This window comes from Littorina saxatilis, linkage group LG5 (genome assembly GCF_037325665.1).
Source record: "Littorina saxatilis isolate snail1 linkage group LG5, US_GU_Lsax_2.0, whole genome shotgun sequence".
In the NCBI taxonomy this organism is placed as follows: Eukaryota; Metazoa; Mollusca; class Gastropoda; order Littorinimorpha; family Littorinidae; genus Littorina; species Littorina saxatilis.
The window spans coordinates 23,526,051-23,541,450 of NC_090249.1; the positions used below are offsets into that span (position 1 = coordinate 23,526,051).

General features: G+C 45.2%; 1 protein-coding gene across 2 annotated transcripts in view; it reads left to right on the top strand.

Moving 5' to 3' along the window:
• LOC138966606 (lipoxygenase homology domain-containing protein 1-like) overlaps nt 1–15,400 on the top strand; it is a 99,416-nt gene that overhangs the window by 69,604 nt on the left and 14,412 nt on the right. For both annotated transcript variants that reach the window (XM_070338888.1, XM_070338889.1), the window contains 14 exons: nt 1,882–2,051; nt 2,453–2,553; nt 2,971–3,155; nt 3,432–3,524; nt 3,891–4,017; nt 4,464–4,618; nt 4,874–5,022; nt 10,903–11,021; nt 12,125–12,288; nt 12,803–12,892; nt 13,427–13,556; nt 14,071–14,222; nt 14,656–14,734; nt 15,132–15,204. In XM_070338888.1, the coding sequence (XP_070194989.1) occupies nt 1,882–2,051; nt 2,453–2,553; nt 2,971–3,155; nt 3,432–3,524; nt 3,891–4,017; nt 4,464–4,618; nt 4,874–5,022; nt 10,903–11,021; nt 12,125–12,288; nt 12,803–12,892; nt 13,427–13,556; nt 14,071–14,222; nt 14,656–14,734; nt 15,132–15,204 (1,787 nt within the window). The remainder of the gene's footprint in view (nt 1–1,881; nt 2,052–2,452; nt 2,554–2,970; nt 3,156–3,431; nt 3,525–3,890; nt 4,018–4,463; nt 4,619–4,873; nt 5,023–10,902; nt 11,022–12,124; nt 12,289–12,802; nt 12,893–13,426; nt 13,557–14,070; nt 14,223–14,655; nt 14,735–15,131; nt 15,205–15,400) is intronic.

Here is a 15,400-nt window from a genome sequence, read left to right on the forward strand (position 1 = left end):
CGTTCTTCCTGGCAGCCTCAAGATCTTCTTGGAGTTCTTGTAGTAGGTTGCTCCAGTATGGCTTGTATTCTCTACGGGCTCCACGTGGGATGGTCTCTCTGCCTGCCTGTAGGACACAGGAGTTGAATTCCTTTGTGACAGTGTTGATGGCCCTGCCCTCTACCCGGACGCTCCGTGTGAGCTCACAGGTCCTGTGTCTGAAGAGCGCCCAGTTGGCCTTCTTGTAATTCCACCTCGCGTGGAGTGGCTGCATCCTCATACAATGCTTGTCGATTGTATGGTAGATTGGACGGTGGTCGCTTCCACCAAGTTGCTCTCCCACCTCTCTCTGCATGCTTCCATGCAGATCTTCCGTGCAGAAGGCAAGGTCTGGGGTAGATGTGCTTTTCCAGCATCTAGAGTAGAAGGTGTGGGAATCATGTGGCTTGTTCACCAATTGTAGCTGATGATCGTCCTGCCAATTCTCGACCTCCTCCCCTCGTCTGTCCATGTGATCGTACCCCCAGCTCTGGGAGTGACTGTTGAAATCCCCGAGCACAAGGAAGTGGGAGTCGTCGGTTGGAATGGTGTCGAGAGAAAGGGGCCGATCACTGGGGCTGTAGTAGTTCAGGATGTTCATTTCCACTGAGCCACTCTTGATCCTCAGCTTCTGGTACTCTGCTCCTTCCATGAAAACCTCTGTCTGGCAGGCACTGATGTTGTTTCTCACCAGGGTCAGTATGCCCCCTTTGTGCCTATTCTCTCGGTCAGACCTGAAGGTCTGATAGCCTCTGATCTTGAAGGCTTTGTTGTTCTGCAGGTGTGTCTCTTGTATGCAGCATACACTCACTTTCTTGTCAAACAGTGTGCGCTCTAATTCAGTCTTTTTATTGAAGACTCCTTCGGCGTTCCACTGCATGGCAATCAGCGGTTGCTGTCGTTTGATGTTTCGGCCAGTTGCTTTCCCCCGCTGTCCCCTGGCTCCACAAGACAGCTGGGAGGGACCACCAGTAGCTGAGGTTGGGCTCCTTTGAGGCATGGAGCCCGGCGCTGCACCTGCCTGGCGGGACTTCACAGGGCGAGCACCATCGCGTGCATTTCGGACTGTCGACATTTCATTTTGCGTTTTTGCGTGGATCTGTGGTTGGTTAAGGTGCGCCTATTGGCCCAGATCCTCCGACTTCAGCCCTTAGGTTTCCTTCGGAGTTACCCCGCCCTTAGTTCCTGGCTCAAAAACCTAACCCTGGGAACACATGGGGGATTTCTTACCGGGGGTCCCACCCCGGGGCTAGAGCTTTTAATGCGGCTCTTACCCGCATGGTGTAACCGTCATCGGACACGTAGGGCATTTATAGGGTAGTCAGTGCCATCTGCCAACCCACCCCGTCCTGGTAGAGACACCGCTAGTTGGTCCGGGACTGCTTATTCTATATTCGCAGCTGGCCCCCATATCTGGGGGCCGTTCCCCTATCCGCCACCTGGGGACCCGCCGGGTTGAGGATAGTCGCCCCCCTACTGAATTGGAAGTAGTCTGTTCCCGGAAACTGGTTATAAAACCAGCGCGCTACTGACTGAGCTACAAACTCGCCCCAGGGAATATAGTTGCTTCACTTTTGCTTTACACCAGAAAACATATACCACCTTTTATTGAGGGGTCCTGATTTGGCCTATATGGTCCGCTGGACCCAAAAAGCAACAACTAACTAACTAACTAACCTTTTATTGAGCGTCTATCATTGATGTTGCATTGAACACCAGTTTTGTTGAGTAATTATTCTTTTCCGGGATGATTTAAGCCTTTCACATAGACATTTCTCATTGCCTGCAGCCTTGTCCATACATTTGCCATAACTCAGCATACACTACAAGGTACGCTTTGATTTGTGTCTGTCTTTAAAACAGACGGATGAATTTGAAGTGAAGACCTTGCAGTTGGGCCATGTAAGAAAGCTGATGATTGGTCACAACGAGAGTGGGCGGGGCCATGGCTGGTTCTGTCAGCAAGTGACTGTGCAGGCGCTGAATGCTCCGCCCCCTGACAGGAAACCTGAAGTGGTCTTTTTGTGTAACAGGTTGGTAATATAAGTTTTCAGCAGTTTTCTCTTGCCTTTGTTGCTTTTGAGTTTATCAGTCAATCAGGTCCCATTGTTGTCTGAGAACAAAAAAATCCGCTAATTGTGCTCTTGAATATTTACGTTTTGAACCTTTATGTTAATTATTTGATTGAGCATTATCAGCAAAACCATTTTGGGGGTTATTATCTGTGTTTTGGGATGTGCAAAACAGCCAAAAATAATTTCAGGAACTACAGTACCAGGCCTATGCTCCACAAGAGGCAGACATTGTGAAAAGTGTTCCAAGTGTAACAATACTTGTTGTGTATTTAAAATCCTGGATGGATATCTGATGATGCTTTACATGTGAAAGAAGGTACAATTTAACTACAACTTTCAAAATCTGCATATGTGCGCAGATGGATGGACTCGGGATGTGAAGACCGTCGCTTGGTGAGAGAGCTGATCCCATCGGGTGAAATTCTGCCTCCAGATCTTGCTGTCGACAAGTCTTTGTCACGTGAGTTGATCCCCTTTTTGCATTTACATGCTTTTATAACATTGACAGCTTTGACTGTCCTCCATTGCTGTCTTTGATGTGGTGAGTGGGTTAATGGTGGATATTTTTCCGATCTCACAGGTCAACTGACGTGCAGACCTGCTAGTGCCTTATCGCCCCTCGTGTGTACACACAAAGACCAAGTACGCACGGAAAAGATCCTGTTATCCATGTCAGAGTTTGGTGAATTATAGAAACACGAATATACCAAGCATGCATCCCTGGAAATCAGCCTATTGATATCTGAATGGCAGGGTAAAATCGGTCATGCACGTAACAATCCAGTCATGCAAAAAAAGGATTGAATGTGGGAGTTTCAGCCCATGAATCCTGAAGGAGAAGGAAGAATTTGGTTAGTATTCCATGATATCCGTGCAGGGGGAAAATGGCGGTGCACAGTGAAGATGGCGACGGAGGATGAACTGGACCCAAGCCTTACGGCTATCCAGCTGCCAGAGCAAGTGTCGCTGACAGCGTACGGCACACGGGGTACAGCGGGACCCCTGAAACTTCAGGATCCAAACCGTGATCTCTTCCTGCTGGGACAGACTGATAAGTTTGAAGTAAGTGTGGATATTGTTGTGTTCTGTTCTTGTTAGCTTTTGTGTGTGTGTGTGTGTGTGTGTGTGTGTGTGTGTGTGTGTGTGTGTGTGTGTGTGTGTGTGCGTGAAACGGTGAGTCTTGAAATGAGATTTTGAAATTAATAGGAATGTTGTGTGACTTTCATAATCATAAAGAATGCCATTTTATAACCGTGAAAACTGTCTTGTCACTGTCAGTTTTATCTCACCTTTTTTTGTCATCTCTTTCATACTGTCGATCTCATCATCTTATTTCAGAATGTGGTTCTTGGTGGCATTGGAAATGTACAGAAACTGAGGATGAGCGCAGGACAAGAAGATGATGACAACCCTGTGTGGATGATAGAACAGGTAAGGAGATTCATACAGCTGGCAGTAACTTGGCAGAACCTGTACAATTTTAGATCCTTGCACTCAATTCCTACCAAATGATGAACATATGGTTTTACTCATAAGACACTATGTTGGTGTTGGTGACTTCTTCACAAATTTTGCAGACTTATGTTTCTAGATTCTGCTGCAGAAAACAGATGAGAATGAATAAAACAAATAAATATGATGATTGAGGTCTGTCTCAAATGTGAAAACAAAGTGTCATTGATTCAGAGGAAAACGAACAACAAAACAAGCAAACACACAAACAAATGATATCTTCATGAAGGCTGCAATGCGTCTTACCCTAAACCTGACGACAAAATGTGGCTGGTTCTGTTGCAGGTTACTCTGGAGGATGTTGACAGCCATGAAGTTCTTCATTTTGACTTCAGGCGCTGGGTGGGAGAGGTGGGGGGTGACATTCATCGGGAGTTACCTGTCCTGGTTGCTGGACAACTGCCACCTGCTGGTTAGTAAAAGTTGTTGTTTTGTTCTGAGCTTGTTTCTCTCACATAACCTTTCTTTTTTTCTTGCGTAAATCTCTCTCTCTCTCGCTCTGTTTTACTTGGTCTCATGTCTATTATCTGTCTGTCTGTCGGTCTGTTTTTTTTCTGTCCCTGTCTGTCTCTGTTTTTCTTTCTTTCTCTCTTGTTCTCTCTCTCCCACTCCCCCCCCCCCCCTCTCTCTCTCTCTCTCTCTCTCTCTCTCTCTCTCTCTCTCTCTTTCTCTCTTTCTATAATACTTGAAGATCCTTTTGTAACATAGCTGATTTTTGTTTTAGTGTGTTAATGCTGAGGTACCATGCAGTTTGTGTAAAGCCAGAATAGTGTGCCACCTGAATTTCTTGCTATCTTATTCTCTTTTCCCCCCAGAATAATAATGAACACTCTTACATTTGCTCTCTGTTTTTGTCAGTTTTGGAGTATGAGGTGCAAGTGGAGACTGAGAACGCCAAAGATGCTGGTACCAACGCCAGTGTGTTTATCAACATTTATGGAAAGAACGGTGACTCAGGGCGCCGAAGACTTGTGACGCCCAGAAGCAGAGTGCCTCAGTTCCAGCAGGGACAGGTAATAAATTGTGAAGATCTGGTTAAACCTTAATTTTGATGTTAAAGCAAGAAGTATATAAAAAGAAAAGATGGGTTTGAGTTTTGAGAGAGAGAGAGAGAGAGAGTGTGGGTGTGTGTGTGTGTGTGTTAAAGCGGGGGTGTGTGTGGGTGTGTGTGCGTCCCTGCATATACGCGTGTGTGAATAACATTTTTGAAGCCTAAGAATTGGTGTGCATTATTTTTGCATTTCCACGTTACTTCCACTTTTTTGCAGACTGACATTTTCCTTGTGGAGGCAGTTGACGTTGGTAAGCTGCAGAAAGTGGTGGTGACCAAAGGCCCTGGTCACCCATGGCAACTCAACCAGGTCAAGGTCAAAGCAGGAAGGTTCTCAGCTGTCAGCCACATCTTCATTTGGAGCAAGTAGGTCAATTTCAGCAGTCAGTAATTGTGATGATAATGATGATGATGATTGATTTGTGTGGTTGTGCATGTGCATGCGTGCGTGTGTATGTATTTTGTTTATATTCTTCTAGATGTTCTCTCCAGTACAAGAAACGACAAGTCTGTTGAAACTTTTAGCTTATAAACCCTGTCGCCTATCTTCTTGGCCTCAATCCCTAACCAAGAGTGTCATGCATGTACATTAAATTACATATCTTACCCAACTCACATATAGCAATTAACTCTAGTTCAGTGCTGGTAACGCTGTACGCATCCCCTTGGTAACAAGGGAAGCCCCTCTAAAAAAAGAGTGACCAATACCCATAAGGCCATATTAATACATACTTCCGACTTCCGTATGCGCGCGCATACGCCGCCATATGCATTATTCCATACTCAGCGAGCAGTGGGACTGGTCGTGTTTTGTACGCTCTGGCTGTGTTCAGCCATCTGTCACTTCGTCTACGGACTTGGTCACTTACCTCTTGGTATCTTCTTGCTATGTCTTATCGTCTCTTCATGTTGAGGTGAGATCTTTCTGTTTTTTGCTTGTGTTTGTGGGCGTTTTTGACCTTAAATTGAACTTGTGAAATTTTCTTGTTTACAAAATTTTTCGTGAGTTGTTTTTGGTCATGGCGGTTAACGCCAAGAAGCGGCAGTCGTCTAAACGAGTAACTGCTGGTTCTCCGCCGACAAAGTAAACACCTGGGAAAGCAAAGGCTTCCGGACAGGCTTGTGTTTCGGTTCATGTACTGTCTTTGCAGGAAATATCGATGTTTTGGTCGTCATGCCTCCTACTCTGTTTTTGACGGCTAAGCCTTTAGACAAGGTTTCTCCTGTGGGTAAGCCCGCTTAGGCTTCCTTGGTTTATGTGTTTCCCGGTCGTGCGTCCGCGGACGTGGCGACATTGTTGCTCTCTTTAAGTTCACAGGTTTCTTCCTTGGCGGGGGAGATCGCTTCCACGCGGGCGGAGATGCGTTCGCTTCCGGTGTGACGGGGGTTTCGTCTCTTGCTTACGTTCGCCTGCGCCGTCTCAGGCTGATGTTCATGCGGAATGGGATGATGGGACCACGCCTTCGCTTGTGGCCTGTGTTCCGGTTCCCGGTGGTTCACACCAGTTTAAAGGTATGTCTTCTACCCAAGTACCCGGGTTCTCCGGGGAAAGGGTAGAGCGTCTCCAAGAGAAAGTAACTCCGGGCTCTGGCTTTGTGGGTGAAAGTTCCGAAGCTGAGGCTGGCTCTGACTGCATTGGCAGCAGTAGTCGGTGGCGGTTAGGAACCTTGGAGAGCGAACGGAAGATTTGCGCAACCACCCGCTTCTTTAGAATGTGGTAAGGGTGTGCGTCTTCCGCTTCCGCCCGGGGGGCAGGAAGAGAACAGTATAGCTGGCTCTTTGTTTGACTATGGGAGTCAAGCAGGGGGTCAGCTTCCGGAGGGCACGGGAGTGCCAGTCGGCTGTTCAGAAGATGGTGCTTCCGCAGAGGTGGTTGCACTGAATTCAAATTGCCGTTTAGGCTGTCGGGTGCAGTGGCACTGGGGGCTTAAGCGGCTTCAAGGTACAATAGGATCTTCTGGTGCATGTTTAGGCATCCGGTTGGTTCTGTTATTTGCCAATCCGTGGCCGATTTTGCTAACGCTTTTGCGGCTGTGGCTTCCGGTTTCAGGATGGTTAGCCTTCTGCTGTTAACACTGTGGTGTTGGTAGTCGGCGCTCATCAGTCTTCGGCTTTCGGTTCCGTTGTTGCGGTTCCTCTGCTGTTACTCAGGCTAAATCCACTTCCTTTTCCAGGCTTTCAGCTGGTATGAGGCAGGTGGATGGATTATCCTTTCGGAGTTCCGGCTTTTGGGAAATTTGTTCCAAACCTTTCCCTTTTGGCAAGTGTTGCTTTTTCGGGATTGGTTCCGGTTCTCATCCTTTTGTAGATGGTTAGAATACCACTGTACAGGATGATGAGGATTGGGAAGACTAAGCTTCTGGGGCAGATGGAGACGCCTCTTTGGTGACTTTCAGCGAAGCTGCCATCTTTGTTTACATGGATGGCAGAGGTTACTACGCGCTTTTTCCCTGTAGGGTTAGCGGTAGCATTGTCATCTGCCTTTTCCTCCTCCATCTTTTTTGGCGTGTCTTGCTCCTTCTTAGGATCAATTTGCGAACTCTATCGATGCTTTTGCCCCATCTCTGCCTTTGTTGGCATCTCAGGGGGAAGCTCATACTTCAGCTTTGCCGCGTTTGCGCATTTTCAGCTGACCTGAGCCTTTTAAGGGAATCTTAGAACGTTATGTTCTTGGATTCTCTGTTGGGGTCGTTTGGGCTTGTGAAATTTGTTTTTTCACAATTGAGGCTCCTTTGTTACCACTTCCTTTGTGGGCAACGCTCGGCTTAGCTCCTGCGGCGGCGGGGCTTTAGCTTGCGTCATCTGCTCAAGCAGCGCGTCACTCGCTGATCGCTATCCGTAGGCTTCGGTTTACTCCAAGCTTAAGAACGTAGTTTTTGCGTTTGTTTTTTCTACGGAACCGCCACCGGGTTCCCCGGAATTGGCGAACATCCATTTGGATGTTAATAGCAAGGAGTGACTGTCTCTCTGTCAGAACAAGGATCTCCTGGCTATGTTTCATTATGGCCGCACTCCTTTACATTTACCGCTTTTTAACAATCTTGTTTCTGCGCTCTCTCGTGCGCGGTTACGTCCTATCTGGATATTTTTGTGTTCCGTCAGGACGCGGATGCGAAGGATGTAGCTTTGCTTTTAGCCTGGGGGTAGGTCTCTTTCAAAGGTTTGTTCTTTTGGCGAGACTTTAGTCTCTTCTTTTCTTGAAGGTCCTCTTTGTGAGTTCGCTTCTATGCACAGGGATTCTTCTCTATCTTAAAAGCTCACTGCAGAAGGAAAGCGCACGGCAGGCCTTGGCTTTTTATTGTTTTCAAATAAGGCTTCAGGCGCGCCGTTCTCGACTTTATCTTTTGTCTCCTTACCCTCGCGTTCGTGGCAGGGTTCTGTGTCTAATATCCACCTTTCTTCCCCCTGAGGCAAGTTAGCGGTGGGTGTTGGTAGGCACACAAAAGCACGCTTGCTTTCACACTTGTGGCAGTTATGTCAACTGGAAGTTAGTTCTTGGCATCACTCTTCTTTCGCCTTTGTGTTTAACACAGCGGCTGGGGGGGATTAGGTTTCCCTCTTGGTGGGGGGAGACACGGGTGCCTCCCTCTTGGTTCTCTTTCATGGTTCGTTTGGTATTTCAGAGCTTCAGGGTTCTGATCTTTTTTCTAAGTCATACGTTTGTTGAGCCGTTTTTGGATCTCTTGAAGATCGTGCAAGCGGCCCTTGATAGAAGTCCTTTACTCCAGGTGTAACTGGGAGTGCAGGGCTGGTACACATTAGATGTCTAAGGTTTCTCAGCTTTGATAGGACCCTTTGTGGTCTTTTGGGCGTTAAGCAATAGAACAAAGGGTTGGAACATGTGTTGTTTCAAGCAGGCAACTCCGCAGGGGGCTTTTCTCATCAAGAAAAGGGGGTCTCTCACTCCCTATCGCTTCCTCTCGGAACTTGAGAGGTTTTGGTGGCTTTACCATCACGAGATCTTTTTAGCAGCGAAGTACCCTCATGAGAGTCTCTATGACTGGGCGGACTCTCTAAGTCTGTCGGCCAAATGGCCACTTGGAGCAGACTCTCTTTGACCACGTGTTTTTGTTCCTTCGGGGGAAGGGGAGAAATTTCTAATATGGGTTTTTGCCTTTTGGTACTATCGCCTTTTGCTTATCTTCGTCGCCCGACTGCCGGGCATGGATATTTTTACTCTTGTTTTACTTTGAGCGGCCTGCCGGTCGCACAGTTTGGGCCCGTTCTTTCTGGGTTGCCGGACTTCGTTAGGCTGGCAAGAGGGCTCCGGTTTTGCTCACACTCGTTTCTCACGGGTGTCTACTGTAAGGTTATTTTTGAGTTGCTCGGGCTCTTCTGCCCGTCAACTCTGGACTGGTACTTGTCTTGTTGTCTGGCTTGGAACAGATGGCTTATGTTTTACCGGATAGAACTCCTCTTCTCTCGGTTCAATGAAGGTGGCGAGCCACCTATTTTGGCTTTCCGTTCTTTTTCTCCCACGTCTTTGTTTAAGACATTATGTGATATCAGTTTTACTGAGACAGCTCGGTGCTAATTTTTCTCTTGGTGGCTTTTTAGCCAGCAAATTTAAGAGGGCCTACTTTAGGCTTGCTGAAAGCTGATCTGCAGTCCTTTCTTGGACTTTGCTCCTAGTTTTAGGGTTTTTGTGATTGGATTCTTTGACTCTTTTACTTAACTAGCCTTGCTGATCAACACGGAAATCGGCCATGCTTACTCGGGTAGCTTCTGTGAGAAGGGGGAGTAAGTGTTTTTTTCTGCTAATTTTGCTATAGACAGATTTTCGGAGATAGACTGATCTATGGCACCTAAGGTTTCTTTTGGGTTTTCTGGCGTATAAGCGGAATCTGGAGTTACCAACTTTGATTCACCGTTCTAATCTTAATCACTATTTTGGCTCCCCTAGAGCCATATTTAGCCTTTTGATCTGTTCGAGTTTTAAAGATTTTTTCTGACTTGCACGGATTGCTTGAGATCGTTAAATCTAAGGGCTCTTGTTCTTATCTTTCTGCTTCGTCGCCCTTTAACCTTGAACGGTTATATGCGACGTTAAACACTGTTTAATTTATATAAAGGAAGAAAGAATGTCTTTCAACTTTGGTAGGGGTAATGACTTGTTGAGGTCAACCTTGCCTAGATGGACTGCCACAGTGTTCAGGTATGCCTTCAAGTGGTGGCAGTAGACAGGGGGGGGGGGGGCAGTCAGTCAGTCCTCCCCCTTTGGGCAGCACGGACTCTATTTTCCTTTCTTGAGCATTTTTATGGCTCTTGGAGATTCTGATGTACTTTTTTGGTACGGTTACAGCCCTCCACAGTTTTCCGTTAAGGACTCTGCACACTAGATCGGAATCTCAGGAACTTCTTTTTATCTCACTCGTTGTGGTGCGCTTTAAAGACATCTCGAGAGTAGTGTTAGCCAATTGGGTCTCCACCATAGTTAGACGAGTTTATGTATGGTGGCAGAGTCAGGCAGGGGATGTCAGGGCAGTTTTGCCCTTTACTACAGCTAGGCCTCACGGGGCAAGAGATTGGGCTTCCACTCTAGCTGTCCTTCGATTTGGTCTCCTGGCAGAACTGAGTTCTTGAGTCGGCTTGCTGGCTTTATTGAAAGGTTCTTCATTGATGTTTATCTCAGAGATGCCTATGCATTGAGATAGGATGTGTTTCTGGGTTACCTGCTCTGTTAGCGGCAGGACGGATTCTCAATTCCTGATTGGGTTAAGTGCCCTCCACCTATAGTAGCAATCTGCTATATGTGAGTTGGGTAAGATATGTAATTTAATTAAAAATTTTAGTAATAAATTTTCATTTGATTAATATACTTACCCAACTCACATCGTTTATTCCCTCCCGCCTCCCCGCTGTGGGGGGTGGGTTTCTAAAAAAAGGGGAGTGAGTTGGGCTTCGTTTGGAATGATGCATATGGCGGCGTATGCGCGCGCATACGGAAGTCGGAAGTATGTATTAATATGGCCTTATGGGTATTGGTCACTCTTTTTTTAGAGGGGCTTCCCTTGTTACCAAGGGGATGCGTACAGCGTTACCAGCACTGAACTAGAGTTAATTGCTATATGTGAGTTGGGTAAGTATATTAATCAAATGAAAATTTATTACTAAAATTTTTAAATTTCACAGGCAGTTGATATTGCCCAAAGTGCATGTTTCTGCATGGAATACCAGCTTTTGATGAATGGCTTCATGATGTTAAAGGAGTCAGGTGTGCTGACATTTGGTGTGTGTGTTTTCCAGCACAATAGGCAGCCCTTCAGAGCAGACAGAAGAAGTGAGCATCACAATTCCTGTCATCAGCACCACACCAGCACCAGTGGCCATCCCCATAAAACAGGCCAACTATCTGCCCACTTCCGGTCAGTTTTCTTTGTGCGGTTGATGTTTGTTAGTTTGTTTTACATGAAATCTTTGTGCAGTTGAACCTGTCTACAATGGCCGCTCAAGGGACCAACCAAAAGTGGTCGTTATAGACAGGTGGTCGCTATGGAAAGGTGTATCATATGGGATCTGGGATCCTTTTAGATGGTTGTTGTGAGCAGATGGGAACTGACAAACTGCATAATGCTTTGTTTGGCTGGCAACACTAAATATGCGTGTAGTCATCTGTGGGATAGTTGTGTGAGTGTTTTGACTCTTCATACAGTGAAACCCCCCCTCAGGCATGGGAATTGTCCGCCGAATGGCGGATTTCCGCCGAATTTTTTTTTTTGTTCCGCCGAAAATGCAAAAGTGTCCGCCGAAAAAATAAAGGGGGGGGGGGCACACAAAAAAAGCACCGGTTACTTTGGCCTTTGCGCAAAAGTCCGCGAAAACTTTCCGTACTTTGTTCACGCACTGCTACCGCCCGCATCAGTTATTGAACTTTTATGTTTGAAAGTAAACCAGATTGCACAGATTGTGTTACAAGTTACATTTTCCTGTTTGTCTCAACAGATCAATCTTTTTACAAATTTAAACCATATAATAATACATGTATTTTTTTTTTCTTCAAAAAAGCAAAAATTGGTACATTTTTGTACTAAAAACTCTGATTCTAAAAACAGAATTTAATGGCAAACTTGGAGCTCAGATGACACCAGATTGCACCATCTGGGTTCTTTGGATAAAAAAAATTTCCGGGGGAGCATGCCCCCGGACCCCCCTAGTAAGGCTACGCGCTTCGCGCCGTCGACTTGACGCTTCGCGTCTTCAGTTATAAATTTTCCGCCTTTTTTACAATTTTTAATTCCCATGCCTGCCCCTTTTAAGACCTCCAAAAATCTGGTCTTAAAAAAAGGGGGGGGGGGGGGGTGTTAAATTTACTGAGGGTAAAAAAAGGTCTCAAAAGGGAAGGAGTCCTAACAGGGAGGTTCCACTGTAACCTCATTCACACAATGGATGCTTCAGTAGTGCTCTGAGGCACACTCCACCTTGAAAGAGTAGAACATTTTAGCAGTGATTTTGTGTTGTGTTGTTTCAGGAGGCCAGTGGTCAGTGGAAACTGTCACCGGTGAGAAAGGGGTGAGCGGTGAGGGGACGGACCTGGTGCTAGTCTTGTGTGGTGACAAGGGTGAGAGCTCTCCTGTCAACTTCCTCCCTGTGCAAGACACGCCCTTCAAGCCACGACAAACTGACGCTGGAGTGGTGAGATCATGTTCTTTTTGTGTGTTTACTTTTCAGCTTTTTTTGTATATTTCCTCTCCCCCTTTTTTTCCATCTTCATGTGTTTTTCCCCTTTGTGTGCTTCTCTCTTTCCCTTCCATCGTGATCCTTACCTTTAATGTCCAATCTGCGTGAAGCACACCCTTGCAGCCAGAACAGAGTCATGACAGCAGTGGTAGAGTTGTTTTGTTCACTTGTGCTTCCAATTTGTCTTCATTTCCCTTCTCCTCTTCTTTCCTTTTTCTCCTCCCCCTTCCTCCCCCTTTGCCGCCCCGCCCCCCCCCCCCCCCTTCTCACTCTCTTCTTCCTCCACCCCACTCACCCAACCTGCATCCCCTCTTTGCTTAACCTAAGGCTTCAATTTACTGCGTCTATCATTTTTCATGATCTAGCTGATTGTCCAAAGTACTTGAATTAAAGCCATAAGGAACTTTGTTTCTTTGAGTTATATGAAGTAATTGGATTTTGTTGATGATGTGTGTTTCCTTTTGGATAGGTTCATCTCGCACAGGATATTGGAGAACTGATCAAAGTGCGAATGGGATTTGCTGACAACTCCAAAAACAAATCCTTAGACATTGTCAAGGTCAGTATCCTGCAAGCGGCTCAACTCTTTGATCTGGATTTGACTTGTCTTTGCATTGTAATTGGAGTCCGTGAGAAAGAAGAGTATTGAAAAGACGACATGATTATATAACAATGAATTGTTATGTTGTGATCTAATGGTTATTGTTAAGTGGTCGATGAAAATAGCGTAAGTGCATGTGGCTGAAGCTGAAGTTGAAATTACGTGGGCAAATGGATTAGCATTTGAACAGACATTGTGACAAAAGAAAATTCTAGTCTGACCTAGGAAGAGTAATGGTCATCCTATGCTGTAAGCGCAGGTAGTTTCCATAGAAACACACATGTACCCATGAAAATAGAATTTTTGTTAACATTACAACTCTCATGTAATTTACAAAAGAAGGATAACAGTTACTTGTTCACTTCAATGTTTGTTATTCTCTCAGGTTGCCTCACTTACTCTTGTTGCATTTATCGTATGCATTTAGAATGCTTACTTCCCTTTGTTTCTCTTATATCTCGCACAGTAATTAACAATTTGTTCTGGTTGCAGATAAAATTTGAAGATGTGGACACACGAGACTACTTTCATCACGAGCTGAGCAGACCATTGGCAGTGGACGAGAAAAGCGACGGCTGGACAGAGTTCCCTGTGGTGTGGCCTGCTGTCTTTGTCTTGCCAGGTAATGTTTACATCTAGCAATGATTGTGCGTATTTTGAAACGTCAAAATTGTGGTCTGAATGGAGGAGAACACTGCTGAGGATCATTGTTTTTTGAAGAAATGATTGTTGCTTTCTGTATCCATCTTCATTTTGTTGCATATTACTATGTGAGGAGTTTCTGGTTCTTTCATTGAAGTGCTTTTTGTTTGTCTTTGTGGTTGATTTTCCAGGTTACGAAGCTCTGCAGAGTCGTCTGCCGGCCTTGGCTTGAGCGTGGACTATTTATCGTAGCTGGACGTTCCTTGTACGTCAGTTGCCCGTTACACACCTGTCGATTGTCCAGAACTGTTTGTGATCGGGTGCGGCTGCTGTGGTCTCCTGGTATGCTCTTGGGAACCTTTGTGTTCCCATAGCAGTTTTTATAGGGCTATTAATTTAGCTCTAACATCTCAATCCTGTTTGACTGGCTTTGCCTCCAAAGGTGATTGTCTTGCTTCGGGCACTTGGTTACACTTGTTTTTGTGTGTTTGCAGTGATTGTATACAAGATAGAGGTGACAACAGGGAGCGTTCCCAAAGGGACAACGGATGCTGATGTTTTCATTCAGCTGTATGGACGTATGGGCTCAACGGGAAGACGTCTGCTGAAGAAATCCAACAATGAAGTCAAGTTTCAGTTGGGACAGGTAGGGCAACAATCCTTCTTTTCTGTGCTCGTTTGATGTGTGTGTGTGTGTGTGTGTGTGTGTGTGTGTGTGTGTGTGTGTGTGTGTGTGTGTGTGTGTGTGTGTGTGTGTGTTTTCTAGTGATACATTTTGAAGGACTATTGATAGTTTGCATGGATAATATTGAAAGGAACAACAACAACAACAACAACAACAACAACAACAACAACAACAACAACAACAACAACAACAACAACAACAACAAAAGAGAGAGGCGCAAAAGTGAATCCTAACTACAAGCAACTTTATTAATGTTTGTACAGAGTTCTTGGTTATGTTCCAAACATACTTTGTCAGCTTCATTGTATGTTTGTCTCAAAGGAATGCCATTTGCGGATAGAAACAATTGCCTCACAGTGCTTGAGTGATTGTTTTGATCACTTTGTGTTTTCAGACTGATGTGTTTGAACTGGAGGCAGTCAGTCTGATGAGCCTTGACAAAGTTCTCATTGGTCACAACGATGCCACTGCAGGTATTTTGCATTGCTTGTTTTCAGTGTAAAAGATGTTAACATTAAAACTTGTAGTGAATAGTTTTTGTTTTTTTCTTCAAAATTGTACATTGTTTTAATGGAGATTCGCATAAAATGAACTCAGTGTTCAAAATGTTTTTACTTTTAGTGTGGAAAGTATTTGTCCACAATGATATTGAATATTGAGGGTATCAATGAAAAATGATTGTCAGAATCAAATCACTTTCCACAGGAAAATCTTGTTGATAATAAGCTGAGAAATGAAGAGTAGCATGTGTCAACCCCTTTTCTTTCTTTTCCATTTGCTGATTAGAGGAAAAGGGAGGTAGCTTTTTAAGGTGAAAGTTCTGTGTTCCTGCATGTGTGTATTATTGCACTGTTTGTGTCTTTGTTTCAGGCAAGGGATGGTTTGTGAAAAAACTGGTGGTCCACCCTCATGGAGATGAGGAGTACGTCTTTGAGTGCAATAGGTCAGTAATTAAGCTACTCGTCTCATTTAACTGATTTTGGATAGTTGCTGTGACCAAAAGGAGAATTAGTTGTAAGGGAAATTTGAGGGAGAAATATTGGAGCGGGATCATCAGACATGGGATTCTTCCGTAAATTTACGGAATTCCGTAAATTTTTAGGCTCCAGGGATCATTCTTGAGATTCGTGCAAATCCGC